We start from the raw sequence: 24005 nt of genomic DNA, 5'->3' as shown, positions 1-24005 counted from the left end.
TTATTTATCCTCGCCTCTCAAATCGATGGCTTTCTCCATTATAAACGGCGGAAAGAAGAAAGAGGCAAACTTCGGCACAGTCGTCGATAAAACGTCGGTCGGGGATAAAGACGGCTAAGCAAGGCTAAGCATTTGTCGACGTGTGAAGTCGGTCCTACCCGGAAAAACTTTCTGAAATATTGAGAAGACTCCTGAGAGACTTCCAATGTTCGACGCGAATGCTGTACGATCCTCGTTTTTTTCCAGTTCTCCTCCTATCTCTGCTATCTCTACCGCAAAAGCAGATGGATTGGTCGTTTCTCAGTTTCTATTTAACAGCGCGGATCGTTAAAGTTAAATTAATTACTCGAGTGCAATTTAGACGACAATCAAATTTCCTAGACCGAAAATAGGAGGATCGTTTAGTAAAATCGATTTTAACTTAAAATCGGCCATCGCAAAATTCATACGATCATCGTGGGTTAAATCTTATATCTTCTTCCACTCTTCTACTTTTCTTCAATTTTACCGTTTAAAATATTGACATTGCGGAATAAATAAGATGATATTTGAAACGGATATAAGAGAAATTAAAGAGCAGCATTACTTTACTTATTCGAAAATTTTTATCGAACATGAAAATTTGTAGCGTGACTTTATTCAGAATTCGATCTCCGTTGGAATTTGCAACTTGTGATCGAGAAACCCACGCCAAGTGTTTGAGACAACTACTTGAGCGAAACATGCTCTAGGCGTCTTTAAAGGGACGCTAGTTCTGAGCTAAGAGCTAAGCTCAGAACACTTCTCACGGATGTCAGAGACTTTTCCTATTATCGGACGCTCTCTAACGTTAATGCGTCCTTTCCATCCGGTATTCGGCCGGAAAACTTAACGTATTTTCGCCGTTGACTTAAAACCTATCGAACTTTCCTCGTTACGTCAGATTTCATCGACGTCGGCTAAGCGACGTCGGTAGAGTGGAAGTCGCGTGAGAATGAGACTCTGCACTTAGAGCGTGGAAACCTTTTTTACGTAATCGCCTAGATATTCGCGAAAATGATAAAAGAATAAAAATCTCAAAATTAGATATAAATCTGTAAAGTTAATATAATTCTGTCATTTCTATTGTAATATTAAAACACCAATTAATCTTATTCTCGTAGAAATACCATTAAGAAACGATAAAGGATTTTGAGGATAAAGCGTAATTAGCGATTGGAACTCTTTGTGAATTATTTATCGTTATTTCATTTAAGTACATCGTTATTACATTTTAGTACTTTTGATCTTGAGCTATATTTCGCATTTGCACGGATCGATAGAGAGCAGCAAGTGCGCAAAATATCCGAAACGTGAGAATTTTTAAAGAGTCTGATGGTGAGCTAGTTTGGGGGGGGGGGGGGGGATTTTTATTCGGCAGATACGGCGGCGACCAAGAATTTCCGTGCCGGACGCGAAATGGTAAAACCGAACTGTGAGCAAACAGTAATATGGACGGTTTTACGCTAGGAGAAACGCGCGGACAGTGCGGCGACTGTTGGTGTGCATCGAGGAAATCCAGAAAAATCGCTTTCTCTTTTGTACTAGTGCGATCCGGCGTGGATAAAAATACGATGAACGTGCAATTTCGCCTTCATACTCGCCTTTGTGGTAACCACTTCATACCCTTTCCATCTGCCACATCACTGTTCTCATACCTTTAAAAAAAAAAAAAAAAAAAAAAAAAAAAAAAAAAAAAAAAAAAAAAAAAAAAAAAAAAAAAAAAAAAAAAAAAAAAAAAGAGTTTCTCCACTGAAAATAAAAATTCGCTTAGTACACAGAGTATTTCATCCCTTTCCGAACTGGTGAACTATTTTCCAGGTATGAACATTGTCCGACGTACAATACAAATAACTTTTAACAACATCCTCTTTAAATTATTTATTCAAATCGTTTAAGCGTATTTGGATGTTAAACATTACGCTTAATTTCAATAAATAGAATTTTCTTTTTGTATTCAAGTCGCAAATATTATTGTAAAGTGGAGGCGAGAGAAAGAGAAAAAGAATGAATTCACTGAACTCATCTCACTGAATGTGGACCATTGATTTGACGAAGTTGTCGAGAAGTTAATAAATATACTTTTAGCTTTCGCAAACTTTTTCTCACCTCTCTTGTACTTTCCTTCAGCAAAGCTGCGTGTCTAGCTGAGATAAGTTGATCCAACGGCATCAAAGAGACTTAGTTGTCGGATTATGTTCGGTATGCGTAAAAATTTTAATTCATCTGGAAAGTTTTTCTGGGACGACGGGGGATAAATGTAAAACGGAGAAAAAAAACCATCTGTGATATATCAATGTCGTACAACAACCGCAAAAGCATTCGCGAAATCCGGACGAGACCGTGTTTTTACGAATGTTCCCTTTTGCCCGCGAGACGCAAATTGTGGAATGTACGCCGCGGCCTGGTTCTCTTATTGCGTCGCGCGGAAAATGCATGCACGTCCCGGTGCAAAAGTAAAGTAGTTTCGTTTAAAACAGTACTTCTTCATTTCTCTTTCTCCGCCCCTCCTCCTCCCCCCCCCCCCCTCCTCGCCTCTTTCCCTTTTTCAGGTCGCAGATTTCTTAAATCATAAAGATCATTTCACGAGATGAGCGAAAGAAGTGAGTTAAAAGGAACATACGGTGTTTCTAGAAAGTTTGTTTTGTTTCGATTAGAAACAAAAGCTTTTTAAAGGAAGCTTTACATCTGTATGTAACAATAAGAGACGGCGAAAAAGAGGTGCGAATTATTTAAGACGCGTTATTTGCGAAATGCTCTCTTCCGATTTTGATCCCCGCCTCTTTTACGATGAATTTTTTTAATGACCTCCCATGGTCAACAATAAAAGTCCATTTAATACCGGGGGGAGGGGGGGGGATAAATCCGGTTAAAATAAACACTCGTGCAATGAGGTGCTAACTCGAATACCCGTTAAACTTTTCAAAATATCGGTGAGCGCATTGGACTGAAGCGAGAGTGAGGGAACAATAACGACATTGTTCGCTTTTGGTACGCGAAGACCCAGCGCGTGCAATCTGCGGGCCTGGCATTGTCTCGTTAATTAAACGGATAAGCCGTTACGAGACGACGACGGCGACGGTGACGGCGACGGTGACGGTGACGACGACGGCGATGACGACGGCAACGGCGACGACGCGGACCATCGGGAGCCGATGCCGAGGGAAGCAAACGCGAACGAGCGAACGAACGGGCGCGTCGTTCGACGCGTTTGTCGCACAAAGCGGCGGAAACGTTTGACGGGGTTGACGGACGTAGCCGGAGATAACAAAGTTGGTGGCGCGATGATAATGTGGTGCCGGCCGGCAGAGAGGGTGACGAAGAGGCTTCAAAGCTGAAGAGGACGGAATCAACGTGGGAAGCGACGGAATAAGCGTCTATTCATATATTACCCATCCAGGGATCCAGTCTAGCAATATACACACACTGCTGACTTGTACAAACGTTGTACGCAACGTTGCTGCCATTCAGCTTACGTTTGATCAATGAAAGGTATAATGATAAGCGAGCCCTCGTGCTTGGATGAGATTTTAAAACAGAATAATTCTGTTAATAATTTAGTTTTTATTCTAAATTTAAAGAGAGAGAGATGACTGTTGAAATATAAGAAAGCCTATGTGCGAATGAAGGATTTTTTCATTAGGATAAAATATCTCCATCTAAAAAATGTCAAACACGTACGATGAAATATTGGAAAAAAATATTAATTAGTGCAGAAATAAAAACTTAAAAAAAAAAAAAATATATATATATATAGCGATTTAATTAAAAGAAGAAAAAAAAATAAGAATTAGATATATATATATATATATATATATATATATATATATATATATGACAAATTATTGAATTTGTAACGTGCACCTACAACGTGCATCTATGATATATTTATTTGTAGACACATATATAGCTTCGGTTACTCGGTGCTCAAAAAAAATTGAATGTATTTTCCTTTATTGCAGTTACCTCCCTTCTTCCTCAAGAGATCTCTCTGTACGAGATATGCGCGAGATGAAAGAATAGGTAGAACAAGGCTAGCTGGTCCCGCGGGAGGACGAGCCACGCTGTCAAACCTCCGATCAATTTTTCACTCACGTAATTCCTTCGCTATACAATTTTCCGATGTACTACTTGCTATGTTGAACCTGTCAGTATCGAAGGAGGCCGGGTCGGTTTTGAAATTCCATCGTATTCAAACGCATTCTCGATCATTCGCTCTTCTATCTGCTATACAGTGAAGAATCGCATAATGGACCATAGAACAATAGATTAAGAAAAAAGATAGTAATAGTATGGATCTATGAGATTATGGAAAGACTATGTTGCAATTTTCAGAAGATAAGAGAGAGAGAGTGTTGAATTAGACAATTCATCTACACCTAGAAAATTAACAAGATTTAAATTAAATATTCTTTCTTCGTTGTAATAAATGTCCTAATTTACTTCATAATGTTTCTTTGCAGTGTTCTCCGAGTTAATCCACAAAAGTATATCAGTTTTATGGACACGCCGTATTTAATTTGCTGCGATACGTCGGGAGCATTATCACTCTTCCCGAGTACTGTAGTTAGTAACTACATTTTCTACACGTCCTATGATCCTTTGTTACTTTTCGCATATCTACTCGTCTCTCTTTTCGCCGTATTAATACGGATGCTAGTATCGAGTTGGCTATACGACATTGCAGGGCATCGCTAATAGACGCTAAAATACAATTTGCTGATAGGTACGCGAGCAGCCTTCGGAGAAGCAGATTTTAGCCGGAGTAGAATATTAATTAACGTCGCGCGATTCCATTAAAATGGCGCGCTGCCTAAAGGATATATCCATTTATCGTTAATAGCCTATTTAGTGCGACACGTGGGATTTATCCGAGTATCATTACTCTTTGTGAAGTTATAACCTTGTGAACAAACGTATTACATCCGTAATGACCGTGCGTAATGATTTTGCAATGGAGATGTCAAACGTTATACAATTATGCTATTAGTAAATCACAAAAATTATCATAATTAAAATATATATATATATATATTCATTGTAATTATAATATATGAGAAATATTGCTTTAAATTCTATCTTCCTTCCTATGTGAGTACATCACACATAATTATTTCAATTTTCTCCAAGATACCTCACCACCAATTTCTGTAAGCTTCTAACACGTATTTGTTTTAAAAGTGCATATCGTAGTAATCAATTATCTTGATGCTATTAAAGTAATGCCGGCTGCTAGTGATACGAGTCATCACTAGCAAGTATGAATACCGATGAATACGAGTATCGGCGTATTCAAAGTTGCTCGAAGAAGTTGCGACGCGCAGGAACTTCTACATGTTGCAATTAATAGAGTCATTATTGGACGAAAGAGGGCCCGATCCTCGAGGGACATTCCGAGAGTTTTTGCGAATTCTGGCACGAAAGGGTTGCCTCTCATCTTTGGTCCAATTTCGCCAGCAAACCAGTGCGTATACGAAGCGATGAGGTAAAATAGGGAATATAAGAGAGAGTAGAGAATTCTGCGACATGGCGCGGAGGGGTAAGACGACTCGTTCCAGTTTCTCTCGGAAGACCGACTTCTTGGACTATCGCGATATCAACTTTCACCAAACCCCGTGATTTCCCGAATTGCTGATTGATTACGAGATTAGGATTGATCACACACATGGGAAAAAAAAAAAAAAAAAAAAAAAAAAAAACACACACATGACTGTAATAAATCACATAGCCGAATGAATCGTGTGGACATAATCTCCGCCTTCGCCATTTCTCTCATTCTCTCTTTCTCGCGCGTTATGGCTCTTAATGTGCAAAAACGGTGAAATAGCTCGAAAACGGCCAGTAGAATGACAGTTCGAAAGGGCCGGCGCGAGATCCGGGGATTCATCCGAGACATTTCTCTTTCCCGCAAAAAGAAAAATCTGGGACGGAGATGACAGTGGGACGCATTTAGAGATAAATTATGTATTTAATACACATCCTTTTGTCATATGGAAATTGATGATATCGATTGCGTGCGGGACATGTTAAAAGTATTTGAATTCTAATGTTTTACCACGCAGCTTATAAATACATTCCGGTTAATCGATAAGCCGATAGGTTTAAAAAGTCTCCGACGTAAATAAATAAGCTTTGAAACTTATAAAAAGTACTTTCCACTGAATATCATAATTGTTAATTATTAATATTTCTGCTTTTTGAAGCAATTTCCATGCAGAAGTTGCAAGAAATAACAATCTCTCTTTTAAAAGAGAATCGTAGTTTGTTCAAGCGGTTTCTACGGTTTGTAGCTTAGAAAATTCACGTCTTTTTTAAAATAAACGTTTCAGCAAAACTAGATTTTTCCATAAATTCTGCTCTTTGTGAAGTTACGTAACCGAGCGTTTCGTGCGAAACAAAAATTAAACGCATGTCCATTCTTACAAATACAAAGAGATCCTTCCTGCGCGTTTCACATTTTACATTTTTGCCATTTTTCCACTCTTCGGCAAGACCACTGTTACTTTCCTCGAAGATACCAGAATAAGCGAATGTACGTCTTTACGGGAGCTGCTTCGTCCCTTCACAATACGTATCAAGAATATCGCAATCAGTTCATACGCAGATTAATCCGAGTGGTAATTTAGCGGTCTGCGAGTGAACCGCGCGATTGCGAGATTTACTTGCCTTCGCATGCATTCATCAACATACACCTCTACACACATACTATTTTATGTACTGTAACAATATGTATGCACATCTCCTAGAGGATAGTTCCTCTCGTAACATTCTGCCTGCGTAGCGTTTCGCCCGCGGCGAAATATAAAGACCGACATAATCTCTAAAGAGAATCAGCGTGTAGTACGTGCAGTACGACGAAAAATTTTTCTATCGGTAACAAAGTACAAGCGATCGTCTTAAATCGCTTCGTGACTACGAGTCTAGCGTTTCGATACATTTTTATTAAGAAAATATAGATTTCAAGTCTATCAAGGAGCTATACAGCTGCGAAGAATGTGCAGGCGCATTCTAAGCAGAATCCTTCGTATGCAACGAGCGTATCAAGGTTTCACTTCAGCGAAACTTGGTTGGGAAGGAAGCTGAAAATATTTTCACATCGGCGAGACACGGTCGATCTCTCGACGATATAGAAATACGAAAATTTTTCGCTGTTTACCGAAAACGTGCTTTCGCTATTGATCGCGTCTGGTCGCAGCAGTTATTCGGTCAGTGAATAAAGTTTCGCCGACGAGGGATTCTGAGATGAGCGGAATCCTCGCGGGAGCGAATTTTCGTCGGGGACTTTGCCGGCGCACAAAGCCCCGCTATGTTTACATATATATCTACACGATGCGCTCTTCTTTCGCCCAGCCGCGGCTTCGAGCAGTCGCATGTTGATAATGTAAGCAGTCATCCATAATATAATTCTCTCTCTCTCTCTCTCTCTCTCTCTCTCTCTCTCTCAGCCTAAAATAAACTGTCCTCCAGGAAATCATGTCAAAAATATCATTTATTAAAAAAATAATCTCGTGATTTTTCACTTGACAGCGTTTGAAAATTCGTACGCCATTTTCTTTCGATTGATTAAGAACATCTTCGAGATGTCTGTAAGGATGTGAAATAATAAATCCTTCGTATCGATTGATTTTTATCGATATATATATATATATATAAATCGAATGTAATTATCTGACTTTAATTCTTTTATTTCATAACTTTTTCATTTCACACATCGGTGAAAGATAAAACAATTTAAAATATCAAAATTATTTCTCTTTTTTTTTTTTTAACGAATGCTATCTGAAAAAGTATATATTATATTTTTGTGTAAAAATCTCGTTCTTTTTCCTCGAAATTGTGAATAATCTATTTTGCATAATCAGCTCAAATAGGATTTATGTCGGATGTATTAGTAGATATTTATTTAAGTGGACTTTCCTGCCAATAGATGACAGCACCTTATGAGGTGCAAACCGCAGGTATAAGAATTTCAGTGAACTAAATATATGCCGGTTCCGCCGTAAAACAGATATCCTTAAAAGATGCGATAGAATTTGCAAAATACAATGAAATAAATCTGATTCATATTACTGATATATAAAAGAATTTTGCGCCGCAGAAAAACACAAATTAATCAACAATATTTTTAATCTTTTGAAGAAATTCACGTACTATGTAAATAAACAACCTCGAGGAATCTTTGACCTGTTATTAAATATTTACTTAACTTATCATCTATAATAAGAGTCAATATATTTTATAATCATTTCCTTGCAAAAATAAATTTTTTTAGCAAATTTGCAAATTGTATGATCGTCATTAATTAAATATATAGATGCTATAACATATTCCCAAACATTACCAAAAGTTACAAAACACTCTCATTGAGCGGCTTATAAAAAGAATATACTATATAGTTTCCTTTTTCAAAGCTTGTATGTATGTATGTGTAAGATGATCTTACACACTGTGGACTAGATCTGATTTAGTTTCACGTATATAAGATTTTATATAGCTAGAAAAAAAGTAAAATTTTACAAAGTATTCCTCAGAGCTTTGTTCCGTTGCATTACTTCCGTATAACATTACGACTTATAGGAGTAATAATGTTACCTCTATATTAATTAACGTATATTTAACATATTTTCGCTATTTCGAAATTAAAAGATTAATATATAACCCGTAATATTCGCAAGATTAGTTCCCTAAACTAAATTTGTATCTTTAGAGTCACTTAAATTATATATAACTATAAATTAAATTCCTAATGACTACACACTTAGTTGAGAATTTCTTAAATTTATGTTGTTAAAAGAAATGAAATTTACGTGTAAGTATATGCGCAAAATCTGATTAAACACGAACGCATCCGAATATACATTCGAAAGCAATTCAGCAATTTCAAATATGAAGCACTGTTTTTTTTTTTTTTAACATATTCAAAACTTAGAGCTACTTTAATCGAGTGTAACATGTAAATTTTGGAACTCGTAGTTATTTTCAGAAGGGAAAGAAAATTCGTGGAATGTAAAAATCGAGGAAGCGAAATCCGCCTGCACCAAAGGGTTGTTGGGAAGTTTTGCATAACTTTCGATCGAAGGCAAATTCAAGTTGGAGACGCGTCTTTGCGAAAATTTGCGCGAATTTGGCAGGCAAATTCGAGGTTTGCGTTCGCTGGTAGAAACTAGAAGGTAGACGCGCGCGATAGGTCGCCCACTCACCTCGCTGCGCCGCAGGTAGATCCGCAGCCGGTCGAAGCGGACGAACGGGGGTCGCAGCACGACGATTATATGGGTCGAAGTAACCGAAAGCACGAGGGTACTACGGCAAGACTTCCGTTGACGTGGACCGTTGCACGGTTACTACGCGCGTCTCCCCGGTCACCAGCTTGGCTCTCCGTCCGCCAAGCGGGGAAAAAAGGAAAAAGCGGATAGTGAAAGAGAGAGAGAGAGAGAGAGAGAGAGAGAGAAAAAGAGAGAGATACGAGGCGAGTGAGTAGAGAGAGAGAGAAAGAGAGACAGAGATAGCGTGTGTGCAATGCGGTGTGAGAGATCGAAGTCTCGTGGCAAACGTTCGTGGACTGAGTGAACCCTGAGTTCGGACTGAGCGACGCTTAGGCGATGTTAGCGCCGTGCAACGGGAGGTGCAGGAATCACCATCGATCCGCAGAGGGTGGTATGAGAAGAGCCTGTTAAGAGAGGGGCGCGGAGTGGGGATTGGTCGCCTCATCGGCGGAGGGACAAGGATGAGCGGAGATAGAGGCGAGGTTGCGGTAAGACATACCACCACCACTACTATCACCGCCACCACTACTATCACCACCACCACCACCACCACCACTACCACCACCACCACCACCACCGCCGCCGCCGCCGCCGCCGCCGCGATCGTCGCGGTGGCAAGGATTAGAGATGGAAGAGAGAGAGAGCCGATGATGCGAACAGGGAAGAAGGCGGAGTGCAGAGCGTAAACGCGCCGCTTTTACTCCCCTAAAATCCCGATCATTTTTGGCCTCCATCTTTCTCTCTCGTTCTCTCGGATACATCCCTCGTAACCTTCTCTTTCTCTCTCACCACTCTCTTTCACCTTTCCCCTCTCATCGTTCTCCACTAACCCTCCGGTCGGTCTCCCTTGCCGCCCACCGCCACGCCTCTCTTTTCGTCTTCGTTTCCTTCAGTCTCCTTCCTTGTCTCTTCCTGCTTATGTACATACATCTAAAGTTATAAATATATGTCTCGTGCATAATTTAATTAAGCGAGATCGAAAATGTCTTAGATGATATCATTGGTCCAACGCATCGGCATAAATTTTTTTTTTTATTTTTATCACGCGCGCACCCGATCTTTGTCTACCAATTCCGAAACATCCCTCCAGATCAAAGCATGTTGTCTGTTGACTGGCTAGATCGTATTGGATTTAAACATGCCAGGTAACTGGACAAACGTCAAGCGCACGTTGCTGACCGCGAATACACTATAATGCAAAACAAAGGAGGCTGAAACCCTTCCAGTGTGACCGGAAATTGTATAATTTCCTCGCATTCTGTGCATCTATAATAACTGCTTTGCCTTTATCAGAGTTGATGCAGCATGTACAGGATATCTCCGGATTGGCATTGCAATCAAAAAGGCAGTCTCATATACGTTCCTTATATATTGCTCATTCATATAAAAAATAAATCCAAAATATAAAACAAAATTTTTTTGTATTGAAACTTTTTGTTTTTTTAATAAAAATAACTATAAGAATTAAAAAAAAAAATAAGAACACGTATTTGTTTGTTAAACTCGAATACTACAAATTTTTATGTTATTAATAAATTTATTTCATCAGCGGCTATCGAAAAATATGTGAAAGAATGCATCACTCTATTAAAAAATGTAAAAGTGATCTTGATATTTTTCACATACTTTTTCAATAATTTAAAATCACTTTATTTTATTAAATAAAATAGTAGCTTTCTTTATTTGCCTGTGTATTAATAATCGTGTATAAATAAACAAATTCGATAATGAATAACATAAAATTGCTCAAATTTGAAAAATTTAAAGTTAAAATTTATGTTACCAATCTTTAAATTTTTTAACCCATTTTTCTCGAAAATAAACTTTTGCACGAGAAATTTTCGATTTCCAGTCATTTTCAAATCAAATCATCTTATTTTTGGTTATAAGATTAAAGTTCAAGACATCCCATTTGGTATAACTGCAAAATTTTCAAATCAATTTTTGAATAAAAAAATTAAAATATTTGTTTTAATGCTTCAAATCGTTTTGAGGGGAAAAAAAAAACAAAAATGATTGAAGAAGGAAAAAGCCCCGCAGAACTCTCTGTTCGAAAATCTCTTCAATTCATTGGTCTGAATAGCTTCAATGTTCTCAAAACGCTTCTCTTTCGAACATAATCTGATTTTGAGAAAGAGGAAGTAATCGACCGGCGCCAAATCCAGTCAATGAACTGGATATTGCAACACTGGGATTTGCGCCAAAAAGCTTGAAACGTGTTCTTATGCACGATAAGATTCAAACAAATCTTATCTTTTCTCTTTTCATATCTTTTTCTTTATTAAAGGTTTTACTTAATAATGTTTCGTTTTATCGATTATTTGAATCATAATTTGTTAACTTTACGCAATCAACATTCTTTTTTTGTACTAGCTGACAAAGTTACGTTTATATTTTACGTAATGCCTTTTTTTTGTTTTACTTTATTTAATTTTATATAAAATTTAATCGCGATAAATAAAGCTCGAAATATCGTAATCTTTTTCGACATCATCGTTGCTATGAAATTGTTCGAAAAATTCATTTTTAAAGAAAAATCAATTACAGAAAAAGAAAAACAGTCACCAAAATTTTAAAATTCTATACGACTATATTATCACCGCCTACATATTATCACGTTCCAATATTTGCTATTTGTATTTCGTTACAACTTGGTTAATCAACTAAACATAATATGTGACTAGTTGTTGGCTAAAAAGGACTTGAATAAAGTCAAAACTAATTCCAATGAAATTCAGTATAGTTAAAAGAATATAAGCATATTATATCTACAATTTACAAACTTGTATTCGCTTTAATTTAATTTGTTTCCTATACATAAACCAATTTTTATTTATTTTACTTTTTTCTCTCGTTTTATTTAATGAAATCTAAGCAAATGCGAATTTAAAAATTGGAAAAAATAAAATATATAATATTGTCAGACGTCGAAAAAAAGTTTTTCCAGTGTTACATAAAAATCTTGTTTTTTAGAAGATTACAAACATTAAATAATTACAATTTTTTCATTTTAAATTACAATAACCAATTTTTTATTATATAATTAAAAAAACAGACTAGTTAACAAAGTGGACTTTTAAAGTGGACTTTTACGAAGCAAGATTATAAAGGATTTTAAATTTATTAAGGAACGAATAATCACTTTAATGTAATAACTATTTACAATTCTTATAGGATATTAAAGTTGCATTTAGGATGGGAAATAAAAGATGATAGCGCTTTATAGTATCTAACAATGTCAAGTTTCCAATTATCACTTAAAACGATGGAAATTGGAATTTTTAACCATTTTCCAATTTTCCAAGAAAAATTAATAAACTATTAAAAGATCGTTTAAGTATTTTGTAATTTCGAATAAATGTGTAAAAACATAGATTTACTGAGATTACTTATATTTTTTTATCAATATATAATAAACGTATTCATATAAGAGCAGTAAAACAAAATTACAATAATGTCTTAGTATTTTTTAGTAAATTTATATATTGAAATTGTCGTTTTGGGTTCTAGAATAAAAACACTTATTTCATTGCTCCTTTCGATAAATTGCGGCATATATGCCGCTAAATATGAATAATTTACATTCTACATTACCTTATAATTATATCGCATTACATACGTATTAATTATTCCTACTCGTAAATAAAACGCATTTGACAGTCTATATTTGTATTAAATATAACATTAAGCTGATCGCTTTGATAAAATGAAATATATATTAGTAAGAATATAAGTGAGAAATATATTAGAGCCACGTAAAAATTTACGATTTTTTTTTTAGTATTCTATATCGTAAAGTAAATATTACACTTAATGATATAGCATTTTATAAAATTTAAATTAATTAAGATGCTCACATCTCTTTCTCTCGTCGCAAAAAATCTTAATGAATTTCAATCTATTAATTCGATTGTATCTACCAGGTACTTTGTAATAAACAGGGTCCAGACGTTACCATTGTTTGTGCCTGAGAAGTAACCATTAAAGTCGACTATGCATTATTTATATCTAGATTAAGCACCATCACCATTTTCAATCGATACGCCATTAAATTTCGAAAAAAGTTAATTACGTTTAAAGCACTCTATTCTACTTCTTACCGAGCAATTATTTCGTCAGTCTTCGTCTCGGGCATAAGTAACGCTAACGTTCAAGTCCCCGGTAATAAGATATTACATTATCCATTTTTATAATGATATACGTAATGTGGCTTTATAGGAAAAATGCTTCGCTGAATTTTATTTGGCATACTTTGCGACTGGGATAGTTACTGCATGGTTCCAACAATCAATGAGGAATGTCAGTGTGGCACGTTTTACGTATGCATCTACATTGTGCGCGTTTTAAGTGTCAGTAACTATTCCTCGAACATTTAGAGATACAAGTCGTTTGTAAAATAAGAATCTATTGGTCCGAAGGACGTTGGTAAAACATGTACGGATGAAATTAAACACTCCTTATTCTTCCTCTGTTCTTGAGCGTAATATTCTTCCCTTGTTCTCGAGCCGAATGGCGCAGTCTCGTCTATGGAATATTATAATATATTTTTAATCAGATCCGTTATAAATTTTAAAATAAGTTAAAATGGATTACAATAAAATAAAACTCCTACAGATATAATAAAGCAAATACTACAATAAATAATAAAATTAAATTACAATAAAAAGTAAAATTGATTTCCAAATAATATAATATACACATTTTTTATTCCGAACAATATAGTACGGAAATGAGCATATGTCTTTTTATACAAGTGAAAGCATCTTTTTCTTGTATTTTTTCGTAGTGAAACTCTATGACTCTTTCATACATTACCGATTATTATGAAAAACAGTATCATATTTACCAAGGTATATTCGACAAGTAAAAATGATGATTTTTATTAATGTATTTATTTTCAAATTGAGATATCAAAAATCTTATCTTGTTATGAGAAATTTATGAAAATCATATTTATTTGTTTCATCTCCTGAATATTCAAAAATTTATTTAAAATTTCGATATAATAGAAGTTCTATAAAATTTTAATTTCGATCAGCTTTGAATCGAATAAAATTCAATCGGATGTTTACCAAAAAAGTTTTGCCTTCGTGTATAGGAGTTCATACCTGGATTTGGATGAAACAATTTACCCATACAGCAATAGAAATCTGCTGAGAATCTTTACTAAAATCATGAATATTCCAACATATTACGATTTAAAATATTCCTTGAAATATTTCCTAGTTTATTAACATTTTTAAGATTAGTTTATTCATTATACATTTATACATTATCTCTGAGATGCTTTAATATTCAAAAATATTCAGAAAATTTCTTATTAAAAAATATGTAAAAATTATAATTCACATAACGCATAGTCTAAGGATACTTTAGGCGCTATAATTAAAATAGTTATATATGTACACACGATTAGATATATATATATATGGCAGTGGTATATTGCATTATATTTAAAAAATATGTACATGCTCCAGATATATTTCCTTCCCTTCCTTTTCCTCTCTGCTTCCTATTTGCTCTTAATATAACTCTATGATCTTCCAGCAAGATATGTTGACGAAATCTCGCATATCTTTTTTTTTTTACTGTATGAGTAGTTACAAGCTCAATAATGATTTTGTACAAGATTATTCTGGAATTCGCTGCGAATGATCCAATATCAAATCTTCATCTCAAATGTTTTAAACATGTAACCCAATGAATTCTTAGCTAAATGGAAGCAATGTAATTCTACGCATTCTTGCACAATGTTTGCAAGTTATAGTAAGAATTGATAAAAATTGAGATACATTGCTTTTTTTATTTAATTTTAAGAGAGAGCTATGAAATGTAATATTGTACTATAATTTGACAGAGTGATAATTATGATTTTTATCTATTTATTATATTGAACTTTTATTATTCACTTTGCAATTACATATAATATTTGCCCGTCTCATTTTACCATTTAATAATTCCTAAAAATTTTTTAAATTTGTTCCAATTTCCTAATTTTAATGTTAGAAATACCGATTTCCAGTGCACCAAAAAAACACTGAGAAAGATAAAATATAGTAAATAATTCACGTACTTTTATTAAGATAATGGATATCTTGATGTAACTAATGATCATTTATATAGTGTACATATATATATATATATATATATATATATATATATATATATAGAGAGAGAGAGAGAGAGAGAGAGAGAGGAGAAATTAATAATTATTGAAATAGTAAAACATAAAATCGAAGATATATGCTTGTCTTTTTTTCTATTGTTTCAACATTCCTCATTGATACGTATAACAAAATTATGATACAAAAAATGGTTGTGCCATTAAAATAAAACTATATCAATAGACACTAACTACATACTAGATTCCTTGGTAGTAATAATCTCGTTGGTATTATCAACACGGATCAAAGTAGATGAATTTAGTACAAGAGCTCTACCAAGAGTAGCAACTCGTTCCACTACACATGAGGCAGAAAGGCGTGCTTCGGCATCATGATCCCAACATTCTTCCATTGTATCACAAATTGAAGAAAGTCCCTAAAATGATACATATTTCAAATACTATACATATTATACTATACTACATATTTCAAATAATAAAAATTAAAAAATTATACAGTCCAGCCTCCATTTTTTAAAATAAAATTCTTCTTTATGAAATTAAGAATTTTCCGTCATTAATAATTTTTTCATAAAAGAGATTATGTAGAATGACTTACCCAATATACGCGTTACAGAATTTCTTTGTTATATATTTTTACATTTTGCAAACAAAATTAAAATAGACATTTCTGAACTTTTTGACTTACATTATGTTTACGCCAAGTTTCTAAAATGAGCGGTCTTTCTTTTTTATGAACAACGCTTTCTTGCATGTCTTCTAGAGTAGGATGGAGACCGACCTCATCCTCAAATGGTAATCGATATTCTCCTATTGGTCCCTAATATTAAAATAAACAATTAACACTTCGACATTAATTTACACAACAGTTGTTGTGAATATGATTATTTTCACTATATTATTAAATATATAGAAAATAATACCCAGAATTCATCTCGTTATTATTTTATATATAATCGCATCTTTGTTATAATTCTTCAAGATAAATTTTGGCATAGTTTATAATCAATTTTCTTCCAATTTTCTTGATAATTCACATCTAACAAATTCACAGATTTAGATAAATTCAATTTTTTTAATATCAAGATGCAGATTATCTGGGTAATACTGATGTTCAAATAGAGAGATCGGATAACCCAAGGGAATCGGAAATCTAATTATTTCTCCGATATCCATATTTACAGCTCTATAAAGCTTATAAAGCTTTATAGCTTGCAATTTACATACATAGTAAAAATACATAATTTCTGTAAGACATATTACGTACATCTTGTACAGTACATCTTGAAGCTAATTCCCATAGAACTAATCCACAGGCATACATGTCAATTCGTAAAAATGAATCTCTAGTAAAATTTATTGCTCCTTCTAAAACTTCTGGTGCCATATATCTCCGTGTTCCAACCTATAAATAAAAGTTGTTTTTATATCATGATATAAAGCATGATGAGATATATATGCATACCTGTCCATGTGTATCGCCACAAGGTTTTCCTGGATGAAAAATAAGTGCCAAGCCAAAATCTGCTATACAGGCACTCATGTCAGCCTTCAATAAAACATTTTTTGACTTAAAATCTCTATGAGCTACAGCTGGTTTATAACCATCTGCTTTGTTAGCTGGAATTTCCTCATGTAGATGCATTAAACCTCTGTAATAATGTTTTATTAAAAATTAAATAAAAATTGATAACTTAAATAACTTAAAAATATGTTCTATTTAATCACGTGATCTTTTTTTTCATCCCTACTACATAATTATTTCTATAATTGTTACCTTGCCATTGATTCTGCAATTCTACACATCTCAGGCCATGTTACAATATTTGCTTTTAGATAATCACACAATGAACCTTTTTCATGATACGCTGTGATTAACCAAAACTCAGCTTGTAAATTATCCCCACGTTTTTCAACGCCTATAAAGTGTAATATATCCTCATGATCCATATGTGCAAGTTTAAAGATCTCTTGTTCAGTCTGCCATGATTGCTTATCCTGAATTGGAAAAACTTTAACTGCCACAATCTCGTTTTTGAATTGGGCTTTCCAAACTGCTCCGAAACGACCTCGAGCTTTAATTTCAAGAAGTTGTATCGGTCGTAAACCTAAATTAGGCGAAGGTTGTGGCAATGGTACAGGCTCCAATGTTGGTACCTAAAAAATTTACATTAACCTCATAAATTAAATAATATTATATAATTGCAATTTTATAACAATTCTGTTTTGTAATATTATGTAACAATTTCGAAATATAACCTCATTGAAATAACCCAATTTTCGACGACGATAAAGACACCAAAAAGAAAATGAACTAATGGTAAGAAGCATAGGAATTGCTATTAATAGGGCAAGTGTTATTGCTTGCTGCTTTGCACTAGGCATAGGTTCAAACTCTGAAAAGTTAATTATTTAAATATTATTACAAGAGTATTGTAAGAGATATATTTATATTTGAGAAAAAAAGACATTGCATAATTAAAATACCATGAATAACAGATGGTTCCGTAGGTTCAGAAGTTGGTTGTGGAACCCAAGAGAAATTTTGGTTACACATATTACCTTCACAACAACAAAAAAAGAGTTCATTTTTTCTTTGCATACTATTCTCTACACAAAATGGTTTACCATAACAGTCATTGTTATCTAAAAAGCAACCCTGGAAATAAAATAGAAAGCTATATAAAAAAATGTGTTCAGTATAACAAGAAAAGAATATATTATTAATTTCTTAAAAAAACAATATAAAATGAAAAAAATTCTAGTAAATCTAGTAAGTATCATCTCAAAACCTTACATTTGTTGGTAAAAGACAACATCATAAATTATTTAAATTATAAAATTGATATAACAAAATAATTTAAAAGAAAATGCAAAACTTCTCAAAATATATTTACATTAAATTTTTAATATATATATATATATATATATATATATATAAAATTCTTTTATCTCTTAATTTTTAAATTCTGCAGATATATTCAGTTTCTTATATATATAATAAACTTATTGTATAAATTATAAATTTTTAATTTGATAAGCAATCAACCTTTAGTTTAATTATTGTTTCTTTAGTAGTACTATTCACTGTCCATAGTACGTAACAATGATTACGTTTCTCTAGATCATGCAGGACACATTCTTCCCTTCCTGAACATTCCTGTTCGTTCTCCGCACACATTGTGTCATTATAAAATTCGCAAAAGGCAGAGCCTTTAATATCTTTTGCAGATATAGTCCCTAAAATAATTAATTAAAATGCTATAATCTTAACATCAACACTTAAATTATCGAATATCTTATGTTTTGTCAAAAAATATTATTTAATTTCAGCTATTTCTTATGTAATCAAATGTTTAAAAAAATGTTTTAAATAATTAGAAAAACATAATATATTGTATCTTACTATATATATATATAATAATTATGTACTATATATTATAGTGATTAAGATAGTATAATAATCCCCTCTCTATTAATATATAACATATTATAGCTTTTTCTCTATTCAAAAGTAGATACAAATAAAGTTTTGTCTTCATACATAGATATACATAAAATATTCTTCAGCTTAACACTTATAAGATATAGGTATAAAAAATTGCTATAGTTCCTGCTACAATTAGTCTTATACCAAACTTGCACAAAGTTTAGTATATACAATTCTTGGTATACTTTTTAGTTAAGTGTAGTCAGAAAAAATCTCAAACTACTGCTGCAATTTGCAAACTGTATTTCATTATTCATCTATCTATGAAGTAAAAACAACATAACTGAATGTAGTTACATATTAGTTTAGGTAAGTTTCAAATTCACAGAGAAAATTGAAGAACAAAAGTAAAGTGTACATACAATAAATGGCAATGTAATCACTTACAAACACTTGTAAATCTAAATATCTAAAAATCTCTTGAAAGCATAAAACTACTGTTATCTCAATTTTATCAGAATTTAGACTAATCGGAAACTAACACATTCAAATATGATCTGTGATAGTATATAAAGTTAACTTTGATCAAACTCCAATTAACTCAATCAGCATACAAATTTCAAGCGATACCCATGCTATTTTTTTAATGCAAATAAAATAATTGATTTTTGTAGTTTAATAATTATAAAAAGCTTAGAATAGAGACAACAAATTATACAATTAGAAATTTTGCAAGAAGCAATGCCACCGGCTGAAATAAACTCTGATTAAGTTAATCATAGTTAATCATAGTTTGAACGGAATCATCTTTAAAAAATTTCCTTCCTCTCCCCTATCTCGCTTTCTCTCTGACAGTTCTATTATTCCTTGAATCCTTCGAGGGTGAGAGCTTAAATTAAAAAAGAAAGCAGAAATTTTAAACAATATATTGCTATATATAAGTGTTACCTAAAAATCCTAGGAAGAAGAGAGGCAGTATCGTCGCATATACGGACATGGTGAGCGAATCGTAAAAGCATACCAGTAATTTTGAGTCTATTAGCTATTAAGCAAATTGTAGTAATTTAACCGCCGACACATCTCTCTTCCTTTCTCTCTCTCTCTCTCCCTCTCTTTCTCTCTGTCTCTCTTTTGTTTTCCTTCTTCCACCTTTATACAGAAATATGCACACCACACAGATTTATGTCATCTTCACAGCCAGATCATTGCCAGTCTCGTAACCTCCGAGCAAAAAGCATACTCCTTTTTTTTTTTTCTTCTTCTTTTCTTCCTCTTCCTCCACCACCACCTCCTCCTCTTCCTCGCGGCGCGTTACTTGACACGATAGCAGCGCAATTAACTCACACGCGGTTTCCTAGTTAAATTAAGAAAGGAATTTCATTTTCGCAGCGATTAAGAGGAAGCGTGCGGCGCGGAGGAACGCGTGGGACGCGCGAGACGACGCGCGGGTACAGGACACCTACGAGCCGCGCACTTATCATCGACACGAGGATACGATACGATGGAGCATAATATCGTGAATCGTGAAAATAAAGCCCGAGGGAAAGAAGACATTTGATGTCTGAAGTCACGGTCTGCTTCTAATATGGCAGTCTAGCGCTTTTCCCCTTGGCCATCGACCAGACATTACGCGGAATCGCCAAACTCCCACTATTTAAAATGCCAGCGCGTGCCACGCCGTCTAGCTGATGATTCCGTGATTTCTTCCCAGGCGCGAAGATACGAAGCACCTGTCACCTCTATCACGCAGATTTCACTTTAATTTCCTGGTTTAATTTATTTTCTTATCTTTCTTTAGTTGGGACGAAAATTAGGAAAAAGTAAAAAAGTAAATTAAAGTTAAGAGATATCGTAGATAGGAAAGGACATTATCTGGCAATTTTAAGAAATTTTGTCGATATATAATTATATAATTAGAGTACCACATTATCTATATAACATTATCTTTAATGTCCTAATATAGAATGATACAAGTTAAATAATATTATATAAACATATGTACATCACAATATCTGATCTTATATCATAAGAGTAATTTGTAGGCGAGTATTCATAGTTGATTCTTATCTTTAAAAAAGAGAAAGAAAAAAAGAGAGAGAGAGAGAGAGAGGGAGAGAGAGAAAGAGATCATCTTAAGACAAATCAATCAGAATCATATTAGCATCTTAAGATATTATTTCAAGCTGTTTTAAGATAAGGACGAGCTATGAATACTGGCCTTTTAGTAGTTATTTTAAAGAAAATGAGCCATTGGATCTTCATCGCGTTTGCGCTTCATTTGATATGCCTCTATCTCCTCAGCTGTCAATTCTTTTGCTTCATACATGCTGTTGTATGGACGTTTCCTTTCATCCATCCTCAACATCCTGTCCGCCTCCTTTGCGTTTTCCTCCTCCTTTCTCAATGCTTCTTTCAGCTTGTCTTCATCCTGTTCCGCATTGTTCCGCTTTTTATTCTTACGATTTTCTTTCCATTTCTGCTTCTTCAATTTTCGTTTAGCTGCTTTACTTTGTTTTTCCGTTTTGTTTCTTACATCCTCATCCTCGGACGAAGATTCACTGCTGGAGGAGTGATTGTTCTCTGCAGTATCAAGTTTATTATCCATTTCTTCCACCGCAGACATGATTTTGTCTGGTACAATGTTACTCACTGCCTCCACCGCTTTCTTTCCCGATTCTCCAGTGCAATATGAATTTTTAACGAAGGAATAACAGCATTTATAGCCCCATTTTCCATCTTGCCAGTAAGAACCCCAAATTGAGGTGTGATTGTTTGGATAAATATCTTCCTCATACTTGGATCGTATCACCTGCCTATCCTGTCCTTTAATTATCTTACCATACCTGGAATATTCGACGTAGTGTTCAGTCTGTGCCAATAACAGAGCCTTTGGTAGTGCCTTGAGATGCTCCTCGCCTCCGTAACGCTCGATTACGCTATCGCGCGCCTTATCTTTTAGCTCGTCGCGTTTCTTGTCATACTCCTGCTTCAGCATTTCCAGTTTCGTGGGCTCGGCAAGCAGATGAACGTCAACTCCCTTCTCATGCGCCTCCCAAGCAAACAATTGCGCATTGGCATGTTGCTGCGTATCCCCCGAGAAGCGTGCCGAGTTTTCACCTTTAAAATCTACCTCGCGTTCCGTACCAGCGTAAGGATTGTCTCGCATAGATCTGGTTTTTGGATCGTAATACGCCGAGTTTGGATCTAGATTGCGCAAATACTTGGCGGTGTCCTCTCGAATTCGGAGATTCCTCACAGTGATGCGCTGCTTGGAGTCAACCTTTGTGCCAGGCATGTCCACCTCGTCCACGTACTTATCCTCGTCCTTGTCCGAGTCCTGCTCGTCGTTTTCCTCCTCCGCGTTGAGCTTCTCGGCGCGCATCTGTCTCTTGGCCTCCTCTATCTTCTGATACTCTTCCACAATTGCCCTGTGCTCGGAGGGATCATAACCAGCCCACCTATCTCTTTTGCCATCGTAGTCCATAGACAGCTCAGGCTGGGTAAATTCATCCGGTGCTATCTTTGAGTTTGTGTACTTGGCTCCGACCTTGCGCGGTCTCTCCATGCAGTCCTTCCTCTTGTGAGTCATCGCGCCGCAATTCTCGCAAGCACCCTTGCGATACTTGGTGGCGATAAGCGAGCCATCCACCCCACGATTGTACCAGGCGTCTATGGAACTGTACTGCTTCTGCTTCTCCGGCTGCGGTCTCTGGTGCTTCAGGGTGGGACCCTGGGCACCAAAGTACCACGGTGTCGCGCTGATGTATTGCGGGATATGCGGATTGATGTCTTTACCCTCCTCGTCGACAGCTGCGGGAGCTGTACCGGCCTTCCTCGCCTCTTCCAGCTCCTTCGCTTTTCGCCAATCCTCCCTGCTCTTCTTTCGCGGCTCATCGTCGAACGAGCTCTTGTTCTTCAAGATGCTCGACACGGTTACGTTTGCCGACGAATTAGCCATTCTGTCGGGATTCCTTCACAGCTGTGTTTACCTCTCAGAGAACTGCCCTTTATACTCAACTCTATTTACTTAATCTGAAACTTTACATCTGAATTGACGTATCGAGGTTATAACGCTGCTTCCCTCACGAGGATAACAACCAGACCGATCTTCAAGGACACCGTTATGTCAATACCATTTCTAATGCAGCGATCTAGTAAATTACTAGAATTGCACCAAACAGAACACAGCAATAAGGATAAAAAAAAAAACCAGCGGTTCTCCAGATGAGATAATTGACGCACGCGCGGATCCGGAATTGATGATGATTCTTCTCCGATGCTTCTGTGACAAATGTAATTTTTTAATGAGATGAGTGAAAGTGCATAGATTGAAACATATCTCGTTTGACTGCCAAGAATTAATTACGAATGCAAAGAAGATGCGGTTATTGAGCTTTAAAGAATAAGAAAAATCAATATTTATTCAAACAACAGGAAGAGATACCGAAGGACAGTCTGCAATTACAGGCAATTACATATCTGTGTTTTCTACTGTCTTCCACTACGTGAAAGATGTGGATTTATTTTGTGCTTGCCATTCTCGGCATGTTCGACTTCGCGACGGCTTCCAATGGTTTTGATTTCGGCGATACTTTAGCGTTGATTCTAGGATTAACCATCGGGATTGTCGGATTCTTCGCCTGCATGGGAGCTTATGCGAGGAGGCGAAGCCACTTTGAATCTCTATGATGCTCCGCAATTGTTTTAAACACCTTCAACAGTGAGTAACGTTTGTCATCCAGGTCTCCTTGATCCTTTGAAAATATGATAAAGCATCCAATTTGAAGTCTCCTTCCCCAAATTGTGTTTTCGATTGTGATGCATTTGAATCTTATTGTGATTTTATTATGATTACAGAACAGATGAAATCTGATTTATCCAGGAAGATGACTGAGGCAAGGAAATTAAAAAGCCATTTTATATTTTTTGTATGTATAAAACTTGGTTTTGTAAAAATATTCTTAGATGATATCTGTTAAAACATACTATCTTTACAGAATGTTGAATTTATGTATAATATTTAATTATCTATTATGTAATAAAGAATATAATATATAATATATAATGTAATAATATAATATATATAGTATTTTTATTATTCCAAATAATATTAGGTCAATATCGTCTGATATAAGAAGACAGTTAATCTCCATTGTATCAAGTACTTTAT

The 24005-nt window shown here is 35.0% G+C and overlaps 3 protein-coding genes and 1 long non-coding RNA gene across 5 annotated transcripts in view; 1 reads left to right on the top strand and 3 right to left on the bottom strand.

Moving 5' to 3' along the window:
- Positions 1-9598, bottom strand: part of cpx (synaptic transmission protein complexin) — a 125357-nt gene extending 115759 nt beyond the window's left edge. The window contains exon 1 of the mRNA XM_011648907.3: positions 9219-9598. The gene's annotated coding sequence lies outside the window, so the exon portion shown is untranslated. The remainder of the gene's footprint in view (positions 1-9218) is intronic.
- On the top strand, positions 2395-9478 carry LOC105433538 (uncharacterized). The gene is made up of 2 exons (XR_016139801.1): positions 2395-3510; positions 3981-9478. It is a non-coding gene; the product is annotated as an uncharacterized LOC105433538 (long non-coding RNA).
- A 3058-nt stretch (positions 9599-12656) lies between the features above and the next one.
- put (activin A receptor type 2 punt) lies at positions 12657-20430 on the bottom strand. Of its 2 annotated transcripts, none has more exons than XM_011648905.2 (10): positions 19784-20430; positions 18455-18645; positions 17893-18064; positions 17665-17801; positions 17183-17562; positions 16871-17057; positions 16673-16810; positions 16094-16225; positions 15644-15821; positions 12657-13805 (listed from the first exon to the last, which is right to left on the bottom strand). In XM_011648905.2, exons 1-10 carry the CDS (start codon positions 19830-19832, stop codon positions 13654-13656), a joined length of 1716 nt encoding a protein of 571 aa, XP_011647207.2. In that variant the 5' UTR covers positions 19833-20430; the 3' UTR covers positions 12657-13653. The 2 variants fall into 2 exon arrangements, with proteins under 2 accessions (XP_011647207.2, XP_011647208.2); XM_011648906.2 differs by having other exon boundaries at positions 13665-13805; positions 15637-15821.
- A 331-nt stretch (positions 20431-20761) lies between these two features.
- Slu7 (Pre-mRNA-splicing factor Slu7) lies at positions 20762-22960 on the bottom strand. Its single transcript, XM_011648904.3, has one exon. It carries the CDS (start codon positions 22791-22793, stop codon positions 21069-21071), a length of 1725 nt encoding a protein of 574 aa, XP_011647206.2. The 5' UTR covers positions 22794-22960; the 3' UTR covers positions 20762-21068.
- Positions 22961-24005: the final 1045 nt, after the last annotated feature.

Source organism: Pogonomyrmex barbatus, unplaced genomic scaffold, assembly GCF_055798465.1.
Source record: "Pogonomyrmex barbatus isolate J1 unplaced genomic scaffold, ASM5579846v1 scaffold3, whole genome shotgun sequence".
In the NCBI taxonomy this organism is placed as follows: domain Eukaryota; kingdom Metazoa; phylum Arthropoda; class Insecta; order Hymenoptera; family Formicidae; genus Pogonomyrmex; species Pogonomyrmex barbatus.
This window is presented reverse-complemented; position numbering and strand designations above follow the sequence as displayed.

Coding starts and splice junctions, on each gene's coding strand:
- put (XM_011648905.2), bottom strand. CDS start 19,832: ATGTCCGTATATGCGACGATACTGCCTCTCTTCTTCCTAGGATTTTTA. Junction 18,646..19,783: donor CTTCTTCCTAGGATTTTTAG/GTAACACTTATA, acceptor TAATTATTTTAG/GGACTATATCTGCAAAAGAT. Junction 15,822..16,093: donor AAACTTGGCGTAAACATAAT/GTAAGTCAAAAA, acceptor GTATCATTTTAG/GGACTTTCTTCAATTTGTGA.
- Slu7 (XM_011648904.3), bottom strand. CDS start 22,793: ATGGCTAATTCGTCGGCAAACGTAACCGTGTCGAGCATCTTGAAGAAC.